Here is a 23212-nt window from a genome sequence, read left to right on the forward strand (position 1 = left end):
TAACTCTATGTCCTTTTAGAGAATTTACCCAATTCATCCTTCAAGGCCCAACTCATCCAGCTAGATGTGGGCTTGCCATCCATCCCCCAGGCCTGGGGTGACATGGATCTCCCCTCCTTGTTCACCTGCCCACTTCGCCCGCTTCTCGGGAAGCACCACGGATCCCATGGCCATGTCCTGTCTCCCAGGGAGACAGTAAGATCTAGATGGAGGGCTCAGGTCCCCTTGGGCGTCCCGCCCCGCCCCCAAGCATACACATGGAAGGGCCCTGTGCCAAACAGGATTGCAGTCCCCGGACATGCAGGGCAAGAGGGGACCCATGCAACGTGTGCAAGCAGAGGTGAGAGGGAGCCACAGGTCTGTAAGGAGAGCAGCCGGAGCTGCTGGCTGGGACCCACAAGGACCCATGAGTGGGCTTTCATCCCTCACAATGGGAACTGTGAATGGTACCCAGAGTCCCAGACCCAAGAAACATCAAGCTTCCCAGCTCTGGGATGGCTCCAAATCTGGGCAGCATCACAAGGCAATTGTTTTGCCCTTTTGAGTGTAGTCTGGACAAATTTCCCATGTAACAATGGAATAAAGTCACTTCGTGCCTTAGTCCCACGGTTGAAGGAACAGGGAGGACCGTGTGCCGCTGGTTCTAGAAATCCTCCACAGCACCATCATCAACGGCCAACATGGGAGGGCCAGGACTCCCCAAAGGGGCACCTCCAAAGGCACACATGCCAAGATGGGCCCAGATGCTGAAGAGGACGTGGACATAAAGGGATAACCACAACAACAAATAAGAAAAAAGTCAAATTTAACATGACAAACATACCCGGGAACAAGGGCAGAAAACCCCAAATCAAAGACAGGTTACACTTCCCAAATAAGTTTGTTTTTCTCATTCAACACCTACTGAACACCTACTACGGGCCTCGCTTTACTCTGGATGCTCAGGAAGCAACAAGTCACCATGAAATCCTTGCAACACCGGTGGGACTTTAATTATAGCGAAGGTGACCGACAATAAATAAAACATCAGCCAAAAATACAAAGTACGGGAGGTGGTCTTAAGTGTCAGGAAGCCAAACACAGCAAGACGGCAGCACCAGCACAGACTATGGGGGAGGACTCGTTCTAGAGGGGAGCTGGGAAACTATGGCCCCCAGGCCAAACCCAGCCTTCACCCGTTTTTGTAAACAGAGTTTTGCTGGCTCGCAGCCACACTCGTTCCTTAAGTATGGTCTGGGGCCACGGAGCTGACTAGTTGTAACAGATGCCCTATGTCCTGCAAAGCCTTGCCCTTTACAAAACGTTTGCCAACCCCCGCTGAATGGGCTGTTGAGGGAAGGCTTCTCTAGGGGGTGAAGGGCACAGTGATGTTTGAAAGATGGTGCTGGGAACTTAGCTGGAAGGCCCTCAGGCCACTTCCTGAGGTTGTTCAGGTCCTAATGCAACTGAATTGTGGGACTAATAGAAAGATCCTGAACTCTGAAGACTGGGCACAAAAGGGAAAGGAGGAAAGATGTGGGCAAGAGGGGGAGGAAGAAGAGGAGAAAAAGGAATTCAGTTTGGCCCCAAATCTCAGACCCTGCCCCACTTCCAGAGGCCTGGAGTCACCTCAGTACTCATGGTGCCCCAAAGGACACCTGGCCCAACCCCTTTCACAGCTGGTTAAAGCAAGGATCAGATGCCATTTGGGTCCCCTACAACTGACAAATAATTACTGAAACAGCACCCATAATGTTAGAATGAGTTTACACTGGATTGGCCCAGATCATAAAATAATCAATATTTATGAGGCCCACATGGCATCATCATCATGTCACTAAGAATATTACAAAACTGGCTTTCCTCTGAGTCAGAGTTGGTCATCAAGAGATGATGGAGGAGGAGTAGCTGGACCCAAACCACAATACTCCCCTCTCTCTTTAGGAGAGACTGGGACCCATGCAGCCAGCCTGCTTCTACCCTGGCCCTCAGATCAGGAGAACCACGTCCCTACTTCATGCAGGCAGTGGGACACGCTCACACTGCTTTAAAAAATAATAATAATAAGCAAGATACTTGCACTTATGATGCAGAAAAATCTCTCCCCTGACCAAGGCAGAGCCATGATTTCCCTGTTTTTAAAGGAATGCATGTTCACTGAGAAACCTTTGCCTCACCTGAAATAGGTAAACCACTAAGTCTCGCTGAAACCAGCGGTGCCCGGACCCATTTCACCAAAGACACCACCACCTGCCAGTTGTAGGAGGAGGAACAGGGCACAATGAGGCCTCAAGGTCAGGGACCGCGTCCTGTTTGGGGCTGGACACACAGGAACTGCTTGGTAAATGGCTGCCATCCTGCATGAGAAGAGAATGGAGCCCTGAGGCCCAATTCCACTCCGTTCCTGCTTGATCTCTCCACCCCCAGCCCCTCATCCACTGAAGAACAAGAAGGCCCAAATAACACGGTGTCCCTTGTGAGGACCCAATGAGCCAACCAACAGGAAGCCCATCATCCCACCCCTAGCTTGTTGGGCCCACGACAGTCACTACCGCTGTCGTTCTTCAAGGCTGAAAACACTCACGGGGACTTGAGCACCACTCTTTCCAGAGGACACTCAGAGAAAACCTGGATTGGTGGATCTCCACAGAACGCAGGACAGTTTTAATGACGGGCTCCCAACTCGGTGCAAGATGACTTCTACTACAAGCGGGTTTTTATTTCTAGTAAAACCAGGTCAAAACTATCACCCAATTTTCCAGTTAGATGATAAGCTTCAAGGACAGTAAAATAACTCCCCCAAATACATCAATAAGGATGTTCATCCATAAGACGAAGCTACCTGACTCCAAGTCTGAACCCGTAAGTACAGCATGGGCAATTCAGAAAGCATGAGCTCCTCCCTCACCTGAGCAACCCATTCACAGAAAGCTCACGGGGGCTGTGTGAAGCCCAGGAAGACCGGGGTGCACGCCAGGAGGAGCTCCCTCAGGGAGGGCAGCTCAGGGAGAAGGGCAAACAGGCGAATAAAAAGAAGGGGAGGGCGGAAGAGAAGAAGGACAGTGGTGGGGGGAGGGGGAATGAGTGGGAGGTGAGTGGGAGAAGGGGAGGGACGCCACACCGGTCCACTGCCACACCACCCGGCAGCACCCCAACCCAGCTTGTGGGTTCCGGCATCAGACACCTCGGGACAACGTGCAAGGACATGGGCGCTTTGCCTGGAACCCCAACAGCTGGCTCCGTGGAGGCCACTCCAGGCTTGGGTTTCTCTTCTGCACCCGACTCCCTGCAAACACGCTCCCCGAGTGCTCTGTCCACATCTGCACAGGTATGTCCCTCACACACATCTGCACAGGTATGTCCCTCACACTGCTCTGTGCGGAGCCCAGAAGATCCGCCAAGTCCTCCGACACCAGCAACGATGCATCTGCGATGGCCCCGCAGCCTCCCTGAGGTCGGTCTGCCTCCATGGACACGGCCGGTGCCCCCCACCCCAACCTGACTCCAACAAGCTGCTCGGCCCACTCTCTAACACACAACGGTTGACACGGGGCAAAGTATTCCCAGGGAGATTTAAACAATACCTTTTATAGTCATATTACATTTCCTGCGTTTCTTTTTTTCCTGGTGCTACAGCTTACTTTTAACCTTTCTTGTGCAGAGCGGGGCCGAAATCCACGTGTCCCTCATCTGATCTCGCCAAAACACAACCGGGGGAAGCTTCCAGAAGCCACTCTGCTCCACACCAAATACTCTTTTCAGGGACGTCCGCAGACGGACACCGAATGTGCCCACCTATCGCTCATAATGTAAGTTCACAAAGAGGTGAGAAGGCTAGACAGACGCACACTACCGTTGGACAGTGTCGCCGTGACCCAAAACGGCTAAGCGGGCCAGCAGGTGAGGTGACGGCCGGGGAGGGCTCTCCGTGCCGGTTTCTACGCGCCGCACGCACACGGTGGGCGCGCGGATTTCAACTTTCTCCCCAGAAGTTCCAAACCCTGAGAAGTGCCAGCGGCAGAAGGTCTCAGTGCTTCTTCTCTCCAAAGTGACTCCTGGGAGGTTAGGAAATGAAAGAGTGGGCACGCAGGGGGGGTCCCCCGCATGCAGCCTGCGTGATCCCCGCCGTGGGCCACCCTCCCCTCCCCTCCCCTCCTCTCCCCTCAGGAAGGCCTCGTGCCCTCACCCCTGGGGAGCAGAGGGGCCTCATCTGGGCAGAGAAGGAAACTGAGGCAGGGACCATGGACTCTCGGAGGGACACTGCGTGATGTCAGTGGCCGCAGGGTAAACAAGCCCAGGGAAGCAAATCCTGGCTGGCTGTTTCCAGAGCCCGGGGGAGGGCGGGGAGCGGGGCGGGGAGCATCCCGTGAAAGTCAGAAAAGGGCCGTGACTTACGCACCCTCGCCAGGGTCACCAGCAGGACCGCCTGGGGACAACCGAAGCGGGGAGGGCGTTGGGAACAGTGAGCTATTTCAGGTAACGCTTTACGTTGCCAAACCAGCCAGAGCAGCACTTCAGACTGTCACTTTTTGTAACGTTTGCCTATAAACCTTCCCGTGTGGTTTTTGAAATGGCGCCCAAATGCAAACAGAGAACAGATGGGAAGCCCGCGCGTCGCCCCGTCCAATCGCTTGCGGAGGGTGGACGACAGATTTAAACCCTTCCCGGCGAACAAAGCAGCTTGTGCCTCAGGACAAGTACGTCACACGGCACAGATTCAGCCTTTGCCGGGGTTTCCTCCGGACGGTGGCTTTTCACGAGTAAGAACCAGGAGCCCCGGCTTCGAGGATGCGATGGGGTGGCCACTGGAAGGCAGCCCCGACGCCCCTCCCTCTCAGATAGTCAGGGGCATGCAAGCCCCCAAACACGTTCCTCCAGAAAGGGTTAAAAAGGGAGAAAGAGAGAGAATGGGAGAAACAGATCGCCCACGGCCGGCCGGGGTGTGGCCTGCGGAGGCCTGGCGGGGGGGGCGGGGGGTGGGGGGCGGGGACAAACCTGCGCCCCTTGACACAGCTCGGGGCCCCCACGGGAACTGTCGCACCAGCCCAGGGGGCAAGAGTAGTAAAACAGCCTGGGTTTCCTGGTGCCCTCCCAGATATTGCACCGCCCTGTACAAGAGAAATAAATATCACCGCTGTGGGGCTGGCTGCCAACGTCTGGACAGAAGCAGCCCACAGACCGAAGCTGCAAATGTCACTGCAATGTCACAGTGCGGGGGACACTTGGAAGTACACGGCAGCTGATCCTGTCTGTTCCGGTTAGCCTCGACTCACCCTCCTGGTCTGAGATGGCCTGAAGCTGCCGCGCCATGGTCCAGGTACGAAGTTTTACCTGGCCGATACCCAATTTTCTATCTACGGGGCTGGAATACAAAACCCCGTCATCGCACACAGGACTCCTGAAGTATTTTTACAAGCGTGAGTTGAGGGAGTCTGGACAGTCGAGACCCTGGGCATTACGGCCCAGCTTTTCCGTAACCCACAGATGGCACTGGATCAGCCTGCCTGGCACCGGAACTCACCAACGGAAAGACATAAAGGCACCGGGGTCCCCCCCAGTGACGTCAGAAATGACCGCCCCTGCGGGCCCTACCCCAGGGGCTCTGCAAGACACAGAGCCGGTGAGGGTGACGGCAGAGCTGGCTCTCTCAGCTCAGACATCCTCCAAGCTTCCCCTCTGCAAGAACAGACTTGCAGAAGACAAAAATCCTGACATCAAACGGAGACCTTATAAGGCACGGGTACTACTTGTTCTTTAAGAGGCAGAGGCAGGAGAGAGAGACAAATACGCTGCACAATATAAAGATGAAAGCTCCCTACCTCAAGAAATACTGCCAACATAAAAACGGGGGGACACAAAGAAGTCAAAGCAATGGAACGCAGATACGTAAACAGTCTGAGAGGCTGCAGATTTCTCTTTCTGACCGATTGTCGGGGTGTCTTATAGACACACGTCAGCACTTAAAACTCTCCTTGTCGGCTCCACGGGGGCCGTAACAACCACTAATAGCTACCTCTGCCACAGTAGCTTGCCTGTTCCAGAAATTCTGGACTGGCTCACATTCCTCATGATCAGACGGGATAATGGCATATGGTTCCAATATGGTAACCATTAAAAATTACATATTTAGGCACACCCCTCATATAATTTAGGTCTATCTTGGAGATACATGGCAAACAGCCTTCCAAGTTTGAAAAGAAATGATGCTGCTGCCCATGAGAAAATCAAACTGCAAAAACAGCCAAGTGCCTAGGAATGCTCATCCAAGGAGTCACCACTATCACCCGAGATCTGGACCCGAAGTGGAAATACTCACTCCCTGTCTTTGGTCAGGATCTCCTCTCCTTTTGATTCTGATGTTCCAAGGCTGTTAATTATCACGTTCTCCAAAAGGGGAGAGGGGGACACCAAAAGGAAGGTTTACTCCCCGTTCACGACACCTGCATCAAATTCTTATGCTCAGGAGAGCAGAATTTCCACCGGACCCCCAGGATGCAGGGAGCGAAGAGCCCCATCTGCCTCAAGTCCCCGGCAGCTCTGCTTGAGCAAGGACCTCAAAAGTGAGCCCTCTGTTCAAATGGCATTTCCCAAACATGCCATCAGATTATGTCACAGTAGTCTGCACCCCCGGTCGGATACAGAACGAGAAGTCTATGCGCTCGACTGCCTGGTCATCCAGCCCCAAGCCTCCTGCCTTCTGGAAACACACTTGCCAGACATGGGAAGAAGCTGGTGCGTCTCAAGATCTTCAGGGCTTCCTTGGGCACACTGCTGGTGGCCCGGCCGACTGACCCAGACTCCCGGGAAATCTCCCCCGGCGGGAAGGTTTTGTACTCCCTGTATCAGGAAGGGAACTGGGGGGAGGGGGACAGGGCTGCACGAGGACATGAAGGAATGAAGGAATGAACGGGATTTGCCTGACCTTTCTTAGCAACACGATCTTTAAGATCAGGAGTGGCCTTGCAGAGGTGTCTCCTCTAAAATGAACACATCATCTCCGGTTCTGAAAACCTCATCTGTGCGACCAGAAACAAGCCTCTCAGCTTTTGTCATCACTTCTTATTTCTTCACCTGCAAGCCAGGAACGTAATAAAAGAGAGAGTGGGCAAAAAGCAGCTAGCTCCGGCCCGGCCCTCCACAGACACATGAATGTATCCGCCAGCAGGAAGACCTTCCAGCCGAAATCACTGCTCCTCGGCGGCAGTAGACAAAGCACGAAAGAAAGAAAAGCCACCTAACTAGGTGTGCTCAACACGGAAGGATGGGGATGCAGCACTCCAGAGGGGACCCCTCCATTATATTCCTAGCGCCCCTAACACACAGGTTAGTCTTAATCATCTCTAGTGTCATTCTGTTTTCTGCTTGTGCACGTGAGTTCTAACCACAGAGCCCTGTGGTGGAGTTCTTGCCTTTCTGGGACCTCCCCCTCCTTCCACAACCCCTGTATCTGCAAACAGGTGCCGAATCCCACCCCTGGCTCTGGTGCTCCCTTCCCTGCACTCTGTTCCCGTCCGTCTCAGGAGCTCTTCCCACCCACTCCAGGGCAATGCGGCTCAAGTCCCTGCTCACAGGCTCCCCCTTCCAGCTGCCCAGCTACAGAGGTGCTACCCAAAACCTGCACGTGCCCTTCCTTCCACGGCTTCCCCACCTGCAGCCTCTTGCTGAGTGGAATCACCAGCTCCAAGTCCGCCCCAAAGCCCCGCTTCTCCCTCCTGCCTCCCATCGGATCGGCCCCTGCATCTGCACCCCTGTCAATTCTCTCCGAAACAGCTCTGAAAAGAGCAAAGACAAGACCTCACTCGTGCAGGTTCACTCCGAGCCCCTAACTTTTCTCCCAAAAGACCTCTACGATGCCCCCAACCCACCGCCACAGTCCACCCCATGTATCCACCACGGACCACCGGAGCAAGCTTCTGAAAAGCAAATCTGACCTTGACTTAAAAAAAAAAAAAAAAAAAGGGAGAGACCACTCCCCACTCTGATAGGGTAAAACCCAAAGAACATCACCCACATTAAGGCCTTGGTTGCTCCAGGCCCCAGGTCCCTCTCCACCCTCTCCCTCACACCCTAGACTTGTCTGTTCTAATGGGCACTCTTTGCTCTACCTGGAAACCCTGTCCCACTGCTCTGCCTGGCAAGCTCCTGTTCGGCCTTCAAAGCCCAGCTCAAATATCATCTCCTCTGTGAAAATTCCTGACCCATTAACACTGCTCTCATCTCCAAGACACTACAGTCTTTGTTTATACATCTAGTACATACACAGCCAAATAGAGTCCGCCTCCCCCACCCATCCCCTCCAACTGAGCTTCCTGAGGAGGGGATCAGCACAGTGCTTCTCAGACTTGATTCTGCATAAAGACCACCTGGACAGTTTATTAAAACACAGCCCCTTGGGCCGTACTTCCAAAGTTTCGGCATCAGTAGAATGGAGTGGGGTCTGAGAGTCTGAATTTCCCACAAGTTCCCAGATAATGGTCATGCTGCTGGTCCAGAGCCCACATTGGAAGAAGTTCAGTGCCAGTGTCCAAGGGCAGTCTGAGACCTGGTTTTGCAGTGGTGAACCCACATCAACTTGGGCAGCCCCTTCCCAGCGCTGAGCCTGAGTCCTGGTTTATAGAACAGGGAAAACACCTCCAGGCTAGCCTGCTGCTGGTCAAGGTCATCATGAGGACAAACCAAGAGGCTGCCCAGGAAGGCCTTTGTCAACCCTGAAGTGGGAGGCACGTCTGAGAAAAAGCACCCCTCACCCCAGCTCTGGCCAGGGTGGGCCTCGGTTCCTCTGTGCGGGTTATAGCTTAACGCTAACTAAGCAGATTTTTTTTTTTTGCCCCCACCACATGGGAACCTTGATTTGCATTCCTCTGACTTTAAGACAGGGTTTTCTTTCAAATGTGCAAATCTGTCACATTCTATCTATGTAAGTTACCTAAGTGGGGATTTCTGGAATGTTCGCAAATGGAACTAAACATCCCAGGATCTTTCGAGAGTTGTTATCAACCCCAATGACACCTGCTTGATGACTTTAGTTGAGGGAAGAGGCCTATGGCTTATTAAAATAGCATCTACTGTTCATCCATCCAACAAATCAAGGATACCTGATATTTATATGCGGAGCACAGAAACCCCAGCAGTTCCCTTGACTGGACACCTCATCACAACCCCACAGCATGCTGGGAGTAACCCTGAACGCCAAACCCCTCGGGCAAGGGGCCCAACCCATGCCCTGCACAGGTCCCAAGCTCGAGGAGCCAGGCTACAGCAAGTGGGGTAACCAGCCTGCTTTCCAGAGACCATGTCCCAAAGCCAGCCCTCAGACTACACTCCAGAAGCAAGTTTTCAGGGGTGGTAAGTCACCTTTCCACACTTACTGTTACCCCTGGCTCCTCGAAGCTGCTCAGGACCAGCTCACCCCCTGACGCGGACATAAACAGTCCACAGTGCGTACTCAAGGGGGTAGGTACATCTGCCCTACGAGTCCCTGAAAGGTCAGATGGTGTCCAGATCCTCTGTGACATCTTCCCCCAGTAAGTACTTTCGGAACACGTGAATATAGTACCCCCGGACAAAAGAAAAGGGAAAGGGGGCGGGCCAAGAGTTACTCCATGAGGGCAAGGCCGGCCTCCTGCGCTTCAACTCGGGGCCCTTTGCCGGTACCAATCGGCAAGTTTACTTAAAGGGCTGGACCTTTCTACTCTCAGCAGGATCCCAGCTCCAACACTTGTTCGGAGTCTGCAGCTGTGTCCCAGGACTGCGCCCCCCCCCCCCCCCCCACCAGCAGCATCCCAGCCATTTACAAATGAAGGGACAGCAGCTGGATACTGGGAAACAGATGGCCCTCCTCATTTGAATGGGTTTGATCTGGCAACGCAGGAGTCAGCAAGTTCAGGCCTGGCCGGGGCAGAAATCATGTTCAGGCTGAAGGCACAGATTCATAGCCCGAGGGGTCTTTAGCAAGCAGCTGGGTCAGAATGGCCTGTTGGAGAGGTTTCCTAAATTCAGAGGGGGCAGGGAGCCTCTGCGGTGGGAGGGGCACATCCCCAGCTGGCTTTGCCCCCCAAGACCAAGAAAGGCAGGGGCAAGAAAGGCAGGGGCAAGAAAGGCAGGGCCAAGCCCCAGGGATCACTTTTCTCCAGTGATTTACAGAGAAAAGGAAATTTTCCCCTTGGGCGATCCTGTGCCCCAGGGCTGAAACCACGTTCATTCAGGAAATTCCAAATTAAGCAAGGTGCCACCAGGGTTAAACCCTAACCTTTCTCCTAGGCCCTAAGCCGCGTATTTGCATAGAAATAAAACCTTCTCCAAAACAAACTTTGCAGAGATCCCGCTTCTCCAGGCCGAGACCCTTGCAAAAGCCACCAGAGCATCTCATCTCGGAAGGGGCTGTGCTGGGCCCCCAAGCATCTGGGCTTGCTGTGGAGGACATACCTGCCCTTTTTAACCCAAGACTGTGCCGCACCCCACTCCAGGGAAAAGGAGGGAGCCTTACTTGAATCCCCAGGTCCTCGAGTGAGGCCCCACAATCGGTGTTCACTACCCAGGCCAGATCCACCAGGCTACCCTGCCCTGCACCATCCCCCTGCCTCCATGGTAACCTGGTAAACAACCCCAGCTCCGGAAAAAAGAGACAGTCGAGGAGGAGGCTGAGAGCTACCCCTGACCACCTGTCCACAGGCCACACCTTTAAGGGTGGGCAACTCTGGGCAACAAGTGAACGCGGACAGAGGCCAGCAGAGGGGCCAAGCCCTGAACAGTTCCCAAGAGGCGCAGGAAGCCACCTGGCCAGCACATCTGGCTGGTCATGACTAGGGCCCATGCAGGGGGTCGGCTGATCCATCAAGGTGGGTGCCCACCTCCCTGTGAAGAGCGGCCTCGGGAAGCTGCCTAGTTGGAGTACCCAGAAAAATCCTCAACGTGGGCCGCAGGCCTCCCAGCCTGGCGCGGCCCACTTCTCTAGCCTTCCAGAGGCCCCTGGCCCGTCACCGCAGCACTCTGGCCTCCTCGGGGCTCTGCCTCCCTGTGAGCCTGCCACGCTGCTCCTTCAGAGCACCTGCACCCTGCATGGGAGCTACAGCCTCATTTTTGTAGCTCTGTGACAAAGGCCCGTGGCTACCCACTCAACAGCACTTGAGGCTGTTTTTGGCTTGCCATGCTATCCCCACAGAACCTAGCACATAGTAGGGTTCCAAAAAACAGACCTGGGGAAACAAAGTCAAAGTCAATAACGCTGCAGTATGAAAAGTGTGCAGACGATCTGCTGTCTCTGCCAAGCTCTGCAAGTTGTCACCCCACCAGGGCTGTGAGGCTTCGAGAGAAAGCGCAGGGTCTTCTGCGGCCAAGTATTTAACACCCTCTGCCCAACCCTGAGCACCCCCTTCTCAACACCTGCGACCCCTGGGCATTCTGCAGTCACTGTCCAAGTTCAGCGCAGAGTCCAGCAGACTAAACCAGCCCCGATTCACCTCCATGACCCGGCAGCTCCACTCAGAAATTACTTGTAACCACCCAAAATGAACTTTGTTTCCTTTCAAAATGCTCCCCTCCCCAGCCTCTTCCCCCTCTTGGGATGCCCCTCCTAACCAAGAGGAGGTAAAGGTATTGTTCCTTCCGACCTTTCCCTCCCTGCTATTTTTTTTTTCTTTCCTAGTCTCTGACATCATAAGGGCCAGGTATTTATCATTCCTATGGCATCTGTCACTGCCATGACTGTAGGCGGCAGGAGCCCCAGGTACACTAGTCTGCGCAGGTGGGTCTTGACCCCACCAAAAATCAGACATGCTGAAGAAAAGCTTGACGTACTATCAGAGTGACAACCAACAAGGCAAACATTTTGGAGTGCCAGAGCAAACTGCCAGAAAATGGGCAAATACCAGACTAGCCAGCCCTACCTGCCCGAACTCCTACCGGGTGACTTAGCCTGGGTCACTACTGGGACTCACAGCATCTCCCCTCCCGTCTACTGGGCAGGAGAAGGGCTAGCTCCTTACTAATAAGCTACATACCGCCGGAGGCCATTCTAGAAGAATCACAAAGGGGTAATTCTTGGAGTGGTTTTATTGCCCCGTGACTTTTCTTCAGCTTTAGGAAAATAGGTGTGGATATGCGGGGAAGAGACAGAATCACCCGGCAGCGTCCTTTCATGTTTAAGAGTCAAATGACAGATTTAGGAAAGAATGAGGGGGCCACCACAGTACTCCACAAAAGACCCTCCTGCTCAGGAAAGAGAAGGAATCAACTGATAAATCTTTGTCATACCAATAAATTCACCCAAACGCCTGGACCCACGCTAACTGTGGGGTCTTGGAGGAAACATTTCATCTCCAAGAGTCTAGGTCAAGAGTCTCCTCCACAAAATGGGACTATGAGTACCTGGAGTCAAATCATCATGCTGTATACCCTACACTTACATGGTGCTCTGTGTCTATCGTATCTCAAATAAACATGGGGAGAAAAAGATTAGAGATAATACAGGTCAAGGTACACTGTGTCTGGCACTTAATAAATGGTAATGAGCTCCTGTTACCATCTTCATCCTCATCCTCTCAAGGAATGGGCTAAAGAACATGACCCCATCCATCCACCCTATCAAGTGACCCCACAAGGTTGTAACACGCAAAGGATTGCTCAGCTCCTCGCCCTCAGTCGTGTGGGTCCCCTCACAATTTCCTTCCCTTCCCTAAATTCTGGAAGCCCAGCTACCTGTGCCCCGAGGAACTCCCAGCAGGCTGCCCAGGGGAAGTCACTAGGGGCAAACTTGACCAGGATGTCCATAACGTGCTATGGCGCTCCCCTCACTAGCCCGGACAAAAGCGGAGCCCACTACACCCCAACCCCTCCCCCACCCCCCAAACCCAGTCTCCATCATTCTTCACAGGGCCTGATGACAATCCTTTGGAAGCCTCCAACAGACAACCCTTTCCTTGCCAAAATACACTGCTCTCCCCGAAGTGTGTGTCCTGCCATGACTGCTGGGCTGCAACCGCGTTTCTTCAATGGGGAAAAATAGGTCAACCCTGAACCGTCTGGACTGCAACCAGCAAGGCGATGAGAGCACGTTTCTAAAGTCCAGACTTATAGAGACCGAAGATAATAAAAAGGGTTGGATAAACCAGGGCCTAGACACCCTTTCTATTTTAATTAATGTAAATGCCTCTCATTAGAAGATTTATCATTGTACGTTGTAGGGTAAATATACCTGAAATACTGGTTTTAAATTCTCTCTCAGGGCACATGGGTGGCTCAATCAGATGTTAACCGTCTGACTCTTGGTCTCAGCTCAGGTCATGATTTCAGGGTCATGATCTCAGGGTCGTGAGATCAAGGCCCACATCATCAGGCTCCAAGCTACTTAAGAGTCTCTCCCTCTGCCTGCCCCCCCCCACACTCTAAAAAAATTTTAAAATTTAAAAAAATTTTTTAAATCCTTTATCAGGTTTTTACATTGACAAGAAGTAGGGATGGGTAGAGAGAAAAGTAGCATTTACTGAGCACCTCTTCTAGGCCAAGAACTACAGTAAGAGCTCTATCTACATCCATTTGCATTTAATCTTCATATCCCCCCCCCTTCACATAGATATTATCAGCCCCATTTTAGATAAAGGGAGGCTCAGAAAGATTATCTATCTTATCCAAGGTCACAGCACCAGGAGATAGAAGAGTGATTCAAGCCTGACTTGCCTAACTCTCAAGGCTAAGTTCCTTCTGTCCATCTCCAGAAAGCACATCACATGCCATTCAAAATTATTTTATTCATTTTTATGGGGAAAAAAAATAGATGAAAAATTTAAGTTAATTTTACAGGGGCTTCTTGGTCTTTTAAAAATCTGAGTGATATTAAATTTGAAACATTTAGAACATTTAGGATCCATACTCAATTGTGTACCTACCACCCGTCCGCTAAGAATGCAATGTGTTCTGGTGGAAACCCAGGAGGCTTTCGCAGACGAGGAGGAGGCCCTTAAAGGCAGCCACACTCCTACGGGGCAATCTCACCATCAACTGAGAATCTCAAGTTTGAGGGTTTTCCAAAAAGTTTAAACCCAAAACTTGTCACTGCAAAGATCCTTATTTTCACTCTAAGGCCCCTCCCCACCTTGCTCCCCACCCAACAAGCCAACTTGGCCTTCATGATGTCTACATATTCTTAAAACATTACACCTGGTCATGTATGGAAAACCTTAACAGTAAACATCATGTGTAAAGAGAGACCACATAGAATCACAAAGAAGGAGTTCTCATGTTAGAAAATAAACATGACAATTCATGCAGAGTTTCACAGTGTCAGAGCTCAGGACTGAGTTCCTTTCTTTCCAGGAAAGGTGATATATAAATCATACAAATAAATGCATCCCTTGTCCTCATTCCTGAATATATCAGAACTTTCCTTATAAGCTGGTTTTGACCTCCTCATAAAACATACTCACTACAACCTGAAATTCCATATAAGTTCATTCCATTCGTACAGGACTTGGAATTTACCATTCTTTAGCTGGACAAGGGGTTAAAGGAAAGAATATGCCACAGCTTAGCTCCCTGACTCAGTACAAAAAGAATCTGAAATTTACAATATTCCCATGAAGTGGCAAAAATCCAGAATGGGGCGTAATTCCTTATGTATTCCAAAGTGGAATAAATGACAACAGTCCACACGCCCAACATCTTACAACTCCGTCATGGTGCAAGTTTCCCGAAACCAAAAATCACTGAAAACCTAAAGTATACCCATTTTACATAACATACTCTCTTCAAGGACAGCCACAGTCTGTCCTGAGAATTAAATACCCTTTTGCATGAATACAGAAGTAGTAAAAGCTTGAAGTTACATAAATGAAGCCTAGTGAAAGCTACCACTTTGGGTTTTCTATCATGCCCTGTTAAAAAGGGGTAGTCACAGATCAGAGCAAGAAAGGGGAAAAGAAAAAAAAAACAGAAACAAAAACACTTGGGAAAAGCGCAACCTTTGTTAATTTCAGAAGGAGCCATCTCCAAGACACACAGGATCATTATGGTAAAGTGGCCAACAACTTGTTCAACCAGACTCATTAAAGAGCCTGGCTTCAGACTCCCTTCCCTACCTCCTTTACACATTCCCTAATTCAAGACGGCCAGAGCTGAACCAGCTGGGTCACTCCAGGTCTACCTGGGTAAGCAGAAGGAGGTGGCTTTGTTGAGGGGACTCTACGGTTTCCAGAAAGCCTCAAGGCTTCGCATGAAGATAAAACATTTTCCCCAAAATGGAACACAAGTAATACATAGCTTTAAAATCTCACGTCCAGGGCCCTTAGCTGACTCAGTCTGCAGCGCGTGTGACTCTTGATCTCAGGGTCATGAATTCAAGCCCCAGTTTGGGTATAGAGCTTACATTAAAAAAATAATAAAATAAATAAAAGTAAAAATAGTAAAATCTCAAGTCCAAGAGCCTCTAAAAAGTCCAAGCTGTGTTCTTAGGAATTTGCTCAGCTTGGATACAATGAAGCTGAAACGTAACTGCTCAGACCCCCACTTCAGCGAAGGCCAAAGGTTCAGCCCCTACATCAGGTTCATGTTCAGCCACATACAGCCTTGAACGCGGTCACCACCAGTTAAAAGAAACTACACTAAAAAGGCAGGTCAGAGGGGCGCCTGGGTGGCTCAGTTGGTTAAGCGACTGCCTTCGGCTCAGGTCATGATCCTGGAGTCCCTGGATCGAGTCCCACATCGGGTTCCCTGCTCAGTGGGGAGTCTGCTTCTCCCACTGACCCTCCCCCCCTCTCATGCTCTCTCTCTCTATCTCATTCTCTCTCAAATAAATAAATAAATAAATAATCTTTAAAAAAAAAAAGAATTTCTTTAAAAAAAAAAAAGGCAGGTCAGAGAGAAGGACATGAGGCAAAGGTGTGGCATGGTGAGCAGCGTCAAGCATGTCCATGCCATTAAAGCTGAAAAAGCAGAGCCATGCTAAGCCTCACTAAGTGGACACAGCAAATGGATAAAAAAAGAATACAAAACTAACAATACAAAGCTAACGTCATCCCTCCTCAAGGAAAACAAGTAATAAAGATCATGGGCATTTCCGCACAGCAGCAGAAAACCCACTGGATCCGAATCATTTGTGGGATCGCCTGAAAAACTTCCCCCAAATAATTTTGGAGTTGCCTACCGAGCCGAGTCACCATGGTAGGAATCCAATCAGGACCGTGGAAAGTAGCACACCAGCTTTCCTTCCTACTTGGCGCCCAAAACCAATTTCCCACGTTCTCCCTGAAAGACTAAAATCAGACAGCTTCCATGGAAATGGAAAATCAGGCCAGACTCTGCTGCGAAAGGGTGGTAGCCTTTTAAACAATTACCCTGGATAAGTCAACACCCAAACAACAGACTTCAGGCTGCAAGGCTACTGGATACATTTTATGGAGAATGTCAACACTGAACAAGACTCTTCCTGTGGAAACACTACCCTAGCTATTGCATAACTGCGTAATTCTTCCTTCAGTCCCATACTGGACACATCTCCTATTGGATTGCTCTGGTTATCTGAATTCTCCCCCTCAGCTGGGTCAGAAGGACTTGGAAAGAACCGCTTCTGGTTCCTTGAGGGGGGGCTCATCCCATAGTAGGTACTCAGTGTTTTGACTGGTTAAAATAAACAGGCAGAACACACACACATACACGCTGAATTCAGATCAGAGGGAGCGAGTATAGAAACTACACAAACGCCAAGTCTCTCAGCTTGCCAAATTGTCACTCTCAAAGTAATATTAAGCACAGTTCTTTGTCTCTGAATTGTGAAATACTTTATATACTAATAAAGAATGTGTACTTCATTGTGTATTTAACTGCATAAGCCTGCATTTGGTTCAATTGAGCAAGAGTAAGTCCTTGTTCCTAAGCTAACTCTCAAGTTCCAGTCAACTCTTAAATATTAACACTCGGGTATTGAGGAACAAAGATGCAGATAATACAAAACAGAAGATTATTTTAAATCATTCACTCTTGGTATGCAGATATATTCTTTTTTTTTCTTTTCTTTTAACTTGCAATTAAATGCGTATGGCTGATGTGGCGGCATTCACAATACTTCTAACAAAGGACTTAAACCATGCTGGAAAAATCTGACTTGGAAAGTTCTCCATGTGCATCCTTCACTCACCAGCTCTGCTACTGAGTTTTGCACCAACTCAACATCGGTCCAGGACAGCATCACCTCTTAGAAGGTTGCCAAAAAAACTGGTTTAAAAAAAAAAAAAGGCAAACTACATTCTTCCCAGGTTGTTGCTTTCCAGAATCACACTTTCTGGAGGGTGGGAAAGTAATTAGGGGTTTTGGGCTGGAAAAGCCCTTTTATTTTAGCTCCTACTGGGCTGGTGTAAACAAAGATATCATTAATGTCAACAATGACTTAATTAACCAGAGTAGGTGACAAGAACTTGAAAGAGTCACCTCCTCCCCAGGATAATCAAGCTTGACTATACTTTAAATAATTAGAATATTAATCAACGGAACAATACTTGGCATTGAGGACTGCCCTGCCCCCTTTGAGTCAATAACTGAATTTATAGCCTTCAGCCATTCCTCTACAACAATGAATGACCAACTGGAAATACTCTTTTTTAATCTGGGATATTAACTAAAATCTCCTAGAGATTATTTGCTTCTCAAGTCAGCTGACTAGATCCAACCCTACTATTTGTTACCACTTCATTGTGTTCAGAAGACAAATGGTATGTGACAGATGATATGACAGGATGATATAGGATAATATTGTACAAAGCCGAGAAGACTGAAAAAGGATCCTCCAGTCTTAGGGCTCAGGCTCCTTCCTGGAACTTACTCGCATTTTTCCCTGGATACGTTTTCCTCTGGTCCAGCCCAAGAGACCTCATCTACTCTGAGCCTCCGAATTAACAAACCAGAAAGTCTTCCAAGATGGGGCCTGGTGCAATAGAAGATTAAGGTTGAATTTATATTAACCAAAGCTACAGTTATACTAACCACGAAGGACAGCCTGGGACTAGCACACACTCATCCATCCATAGTCCCTCCTTCTCTCCCACCCTCCTTTTTCCCCCCCAGTTCAGCAGGGGGACCATGGCTTAAACTGGAGCTGTCCCAATCAGTCAGTTGGCATCCAGTTAACTCCTTTTTCCTCTAGAATTAGATTAGATGACCTTCCTAATAACCTCTGACACCAAAGCTAAACTACCTGCAATGGAAGAATTCACATCGGTTGCCAATATGGTAGTGACAGACCAGGGCAGCCCAGACGCTCCAGAAAGCAATCACGGCCGCCTGGAATCGCACAGGGCCTTCTCTGTGACAGAGCAACTTCCTTCTCAACTGTCCCCAAAAGCCTCCACATTTCCTGACACTGTGGCACCTGGCAGGGCCAGCTCACACGGGGCAGAGCAGACACATGTGCCCATCTCATGGGCAACAAGGAGGCTAACATGTCCTGGGTGCTCAGGAGGTACCAGGCCACGTGCCGACTGCTCTCTGCTCCCAGGGATGCTAAAATCTCCTGGTGACCTTCTAATGTAAGGAACCAGAAGCCTCCTGAGGACGTTAATATACACTTAACATTAATCAAGACCTTCAAGGTCATCTTATCAAACCATCGGACAACAGAAAGGGAAACAGAGGGCAGGGGTTCGTATGCTTTTCCACTCCTCTGTGGGTCTGCACCTTCCATTTAAAACGTCTCACAACCCTCGACACAAACTTCATAGAAGCTGTGAGCCCAGAAAAATGCGTAAAACGACTTTGGCAAAGTATTTATCATCATGTTGGGGAATTCACGAACCACCCCACCCCCAAACCCCAAGAGGATCCCCAGATCCCAGGTTGGGAAGACCTGCTTTCAACAATACTCCCATTGTTGGATATAAATTTTTACACAAAGAATCATTGGGGGCACTTTATCGCTGTCCATGGTTTCTTCCCCCTCTCTGCCCCATCTCTTTCTTCCTGCATATTTTAAACTGCCTTCAGTAATTAAGGACGAGAAAAGAAGTCCTCCAGGGCCGTTTTACACTTTCTGTTGAGACAAACTCCCAAGAATATGCTGTCCTGAAAGTCGAAATGAAAAATGACAGTTTCTTCCTAACCTGGGCCATTCCGGGGCTCATCCGGTAGGAAATCCTGGCTCAGCTGCCTCGCTGCGTGCTGAGCCATGCACTCAAGGGAAAACCAGCAATTAGGAAACACATCTATTTTAATTATTAGCAAAATTAAAGTAGAACAGGCCTGACTTTCAGAAACCAGGACCCTTTCCTCTCCCGTTAAGCCCTTTAGAAACGCACTGCCTTTGCAAATCACACGCATGCTTACGTCACAGCACAGGTCACAAGGAGCCTGTCCCCTGTAAGTGCCACAGACAGAAACTCTCGCCAGACTCCCCCTCCCCGAGACTCAGAAGCCACTGTGACGTCACTGCACCTGTTCTCATGAGGCCTCCATGCCTCTCCATGAGACAGGGCACCGGCCTCCCTCTGGCCAGTGCTTGACTGCTTCCGGTAAAATCCGGGCCATTTTAGAAAAACTGTTGCCCTTACCTATCCTCTCATGACCGGTGCACAGGGTCCCACTGGGAGCCCCTCTCTCAGCGCCGTCATTTTGGGCAGAGACGCAGCCCTCCTTCCCGTGTTATCCTGACCGGGCTCTCTGTCCTTTGCCAGTCTGTGGCGCCGGGTGCTTTTCCAGAACGGCTGAGCTGACCCCAGACCACTCAGGACCACGGCAGGCCCCCAAAGCTAAGCAAGCAGCAGGTGGGCTCTCAGCAAACAGGTTCATTAAGTGGCGATGAGTGCTGGGATCTGCCATTTTATTCTCGGATTACCACTCGAAAAATAACTCAGCTACCAATATTCCCGGCTGATGACAGATTTCAATGCCGCCCCAAGTGGAGGCTTGGCTACTGTCGTCTCGGAAGGACCCGGGAAGGAGGTTCCAGACCTGCCCAGCTGAGTAATACGGGCACCATTTAGTGTTCACAACTGGCTTTCTGCCTTTAAAATTAAATTTCCAAAGCTGAAACACCAGCGTGTGGCCTGTTCGACCTGGAAGTTCTCATAGAGGTAGGAAACACCCAGGTACCTTCACTTTCAAATTTACCTAAAATAGACTTTGCAGCTTCTGTGACGTATTGCTTAGGTACTAGGAATTACAATGGCTTTAAAAAAAAAAACAAAAACAAAACGTCAAGCATCTCTGTGAACTCCAGAAGCTTCTTTTTCTCCTTAGACAATGAAAATAAAACGTCGGCATTTCAGATATTGGCAATTTCCCTCCGTGGCTCCTTTTGTCAGAAAACAGCCAATTCTTTACATCGTAAGCAAGACTCTCCCTCCAGTAAGAATGCTCCTGCTCGGAAGGCTCTAGATGGCATTCACCTACAGGCTCCCCTCCCACAGCTCTCCTGGGTCGCTGCCTCCCTCGCCCAGCACGGAGAAACGCACACACCAAGAAACCACCAAACTGGACCGTTCTGCCTGCACTGTTACAGCAAGGAACCTTCTCTCGCCATCTCGGACTTGGGGGGGAGGGGGTGCCAATCTCTGACCTGGGGGGAGCACAGAGCCCACTCTCCTTGCTCTTAAAGACTCACTCACAATGCAAGGGCAGCTGATTCAAAAACAGGCCTTAACCTCAGCGCCACTTCCCCAGACACAGCCCCGAACAAACTTGGTGCCCTGAAAGGTGAGACAAACAACTTACCTTCCGGCTCTAATGTGGTATCCTCCACCAAATTGAAGGAGGGCCGGGCCAGGGACAAAGTTGCCATGGTGACCGCGACCAGGCAGCCCAAGCGGGCCCAGCTGAGCACGGCTGCGGCCGTGCCAATCCCCCGTCCTCTTCCATATCTCCATGTGGACGTCACTCCCATCTGCACACCTCGTCTGCGAGCATGGACTGCCAGCAACGCCTCCAGCCTGCGGCGCACTCCGGAGCCCAGGTGCCGCCAAAGCCGCTGCAGCCCCTAGGGGAGACAGATGCGGCGAGTCAGTGAAATCCTCCCCGATGCCAATTCCTGGAAACCCAAGTGGGCTGCAGCCTCTTCAAAGAGGCACCAACAGCTCCTCTGCATTATCTGCGAACGCCCTGCGTGGGCGCCTCAGGGTCCCAGGTGTTCCCGCCAGACCGGTCCCCGCCGAGCCGTGCCGGGCTGACCGTGAGGACGCACACTCCTAAGAACCGGAGATGAAAGAGTGTCTCTGGGACACAGCTCCGTGCGGCCACTCTCTTCTGCCATCCACCGTCACCTCTACAGCCCTCAAAACGCAGAAGCTACGTGCCCTTAGTTTCAAGGGCAAGTACAAAAGCAAGTTAACAATGCTCGGGTTGGCAGAACCGGCCTTGTTAACTTCTCTTAGGCCAACGGGGCTTTAGACAGCTGGATGGTGGAGGCGGCTGCGTGCAGACTTATTTCTGGGGCCGCGGCTGAGCGGCTGGCTCCACCCTCACTGTAGTACTCGGCAAGAAAGGAGACCAGCAAAATAAAAGGAACCCCAGGAAGGCTACCAAAAAGCCCTCACCAGTTTACACTTGTCAGGATTCATTTTCCAATATGGAAATGTATTTCTCGATCTTGCGCCAAGCAGCCACTTACGGGAGAATGAAAGGAACTGCAAACACATTCAAAGCGGCGGATCCAAAAAGAGGTTCAAAGCCTGAATCCCCTTCCACTTCGACTACTGGCAGCCCCCGCCTGGTAAATGTCTTCAGCCCACATAGCGGATGCAAACTCTGAGGAATAAGGCAGGTGTTGATTAACAACGATGGTGATATGTAAATTACTGTCGTGGTATGTGATTGGACCAATAACTTGCAATATGCTAACCTATTGGCTAAAACTTCAGAAGTTACAGGGGGTGCTCCACTCACTGGTCTGTTCACCCATGTGACCCAAAGGCAAAGAGAATTGTCCAGGCTCAACTATTCTGAATAACTTTAAATGTACTCATTATCCTCAATGACTAAGTGCAGAACCGAAATGCACAAACTTGAGAAAATTTGCAACATCACAGATTCCGTGAACCAAATAAAGGAACCACACTTTAAGGACTGGGGGTGAGGGTGAGACCTTTAATATAAAAATCTCTAAAGCCTGGGCTTTTGGCATGCCAACTTGATGTTTCAAACATGTCAAAGATTCAAAGATTTCAACATGGCCTGAGCCTCTCCAAAGCTACATCAGAAAAACTGTTCCTGTTAGCTTTGACGAAGGATTAAAATGGGAAAAGAGAATGCTGCAGTTCCTGAGAAGGAAAAAAGAAAACCTCTGATTCAAAAGAAAGCACATATGACACGGTGTGATTCACAGCAAAAGCAAGAAAACCGTATGCCTGTGAGCACACCCTCTATTTTCAGGTTGCTTGAAGGATTTTTTTTTCCCCCTCGATCTTCTTTCCTCTTCAAGTTAAGAGCCTCAAAAGATAACTCCGTATCTATTTCTACATACGTGTGGGAGGAAAGTACACAAGCATTCTCATTGATTTACTAAGCATTTCCAGAATGCATGGGAATGTTCAGCCTCTGACACAACTTCATGAACAATCTTAAATCCTAGCAGGAGATTTCATCCAGGCTGCTTCCCTGGCCTCATCACCCACCTGTCCCAGCCCAGAAAGGTTTCCTTTGCTCCAGGCAGAGAAAGCTGGCCAGGGACCTAAATCAGCTAAATCTCAGACCATTCATTCATCCCATCAGCTCGCACGAAAAACTTGAATTTTAGCCATTACCAGGTCTAGGCCCCAGGCTGCCCCCTGCCCAAATCTCTGGAACGCGGAGGCCTAAGGCAGCAGGTCTGCACAACTCCTCACCAGAATGGACACAAGTGTGGTGGGACCTCCTAGGCAGGATAATTAGGTCCTGAGGCTCGGTGTTGGGAACACAGGCCCAGCAGGCTGCTGGCGACCACAATCCCGGCTTCCTGCCTTCAATACCATAATCCTTCCTGGAGTCTGAGCCTCAGTGAAAGCCCCAGCGTGTTTATTTTTCTCCTTGAAAGGGAACTCTCTTCTAGGCCCTGGGAAGAGCTGTCACCCTCCCTATGAGGGACGGCTCTTCACGGCCACCCGCTCCCCAGGTCTGTTTTCACCTGGGCACAAGCCTGCCCCCAAAGACAGGCAAAGTGACAAGCAAGAGAGCCTGACTGGCGAGTGGTCCCTATGCCGGGTTCCTGCTGGGCTCCTCAATTAACCAAAATATTCTCAACCCCCCCCACCCCACCCCACCCCCATGCTCCAAGAAGGCAAACCAA

General features: G+C 50.4%; 1 protein-coding gene across 4 annotated transcripts in view; it reads right to left on the reverse strand.

Annotated features, from left to right (window-relative positions):
* The window catches only part of FGFR2 (fibroblast growth factor receptor 2), a 97397-nt gene extending 76503 nt beyond the window's left edge, over window positions 1-20894 (reverse strand). For all 4 annotated transcript variants that reach the window (XM_021703826.1, XM_021703822.2, XM_021703824.2 and 1 more), the window contains exon 1: window positions 20668-20894. In XM_021703826.1, the coding sequence (XP_021559501.1) occupies window positions 20668-20836 (169 nt within the window). In that variant the 5' untranslated portion in view covers window positions 20837-20894. The remainder of the gene's footprint in view (window positions 1-20667) is intronic.
* Between the last annotated feature and the right edge of the window lie 2318 nt (window positions 20895-23212).

Source organism: Neomonachus schauinslandi, chromosome 6 (genome assembly GCF_002201575.2).
Source record: "Neomonachus schauinslandi chromosome 6, ASM220157v2, whole genome shotgun sequence".
NCBI lineage: Eukaryota > Metazoa > Chordata > Mammalia > Carnivora > Phocidae > Neomonachus > Neomonachus schauinslandi.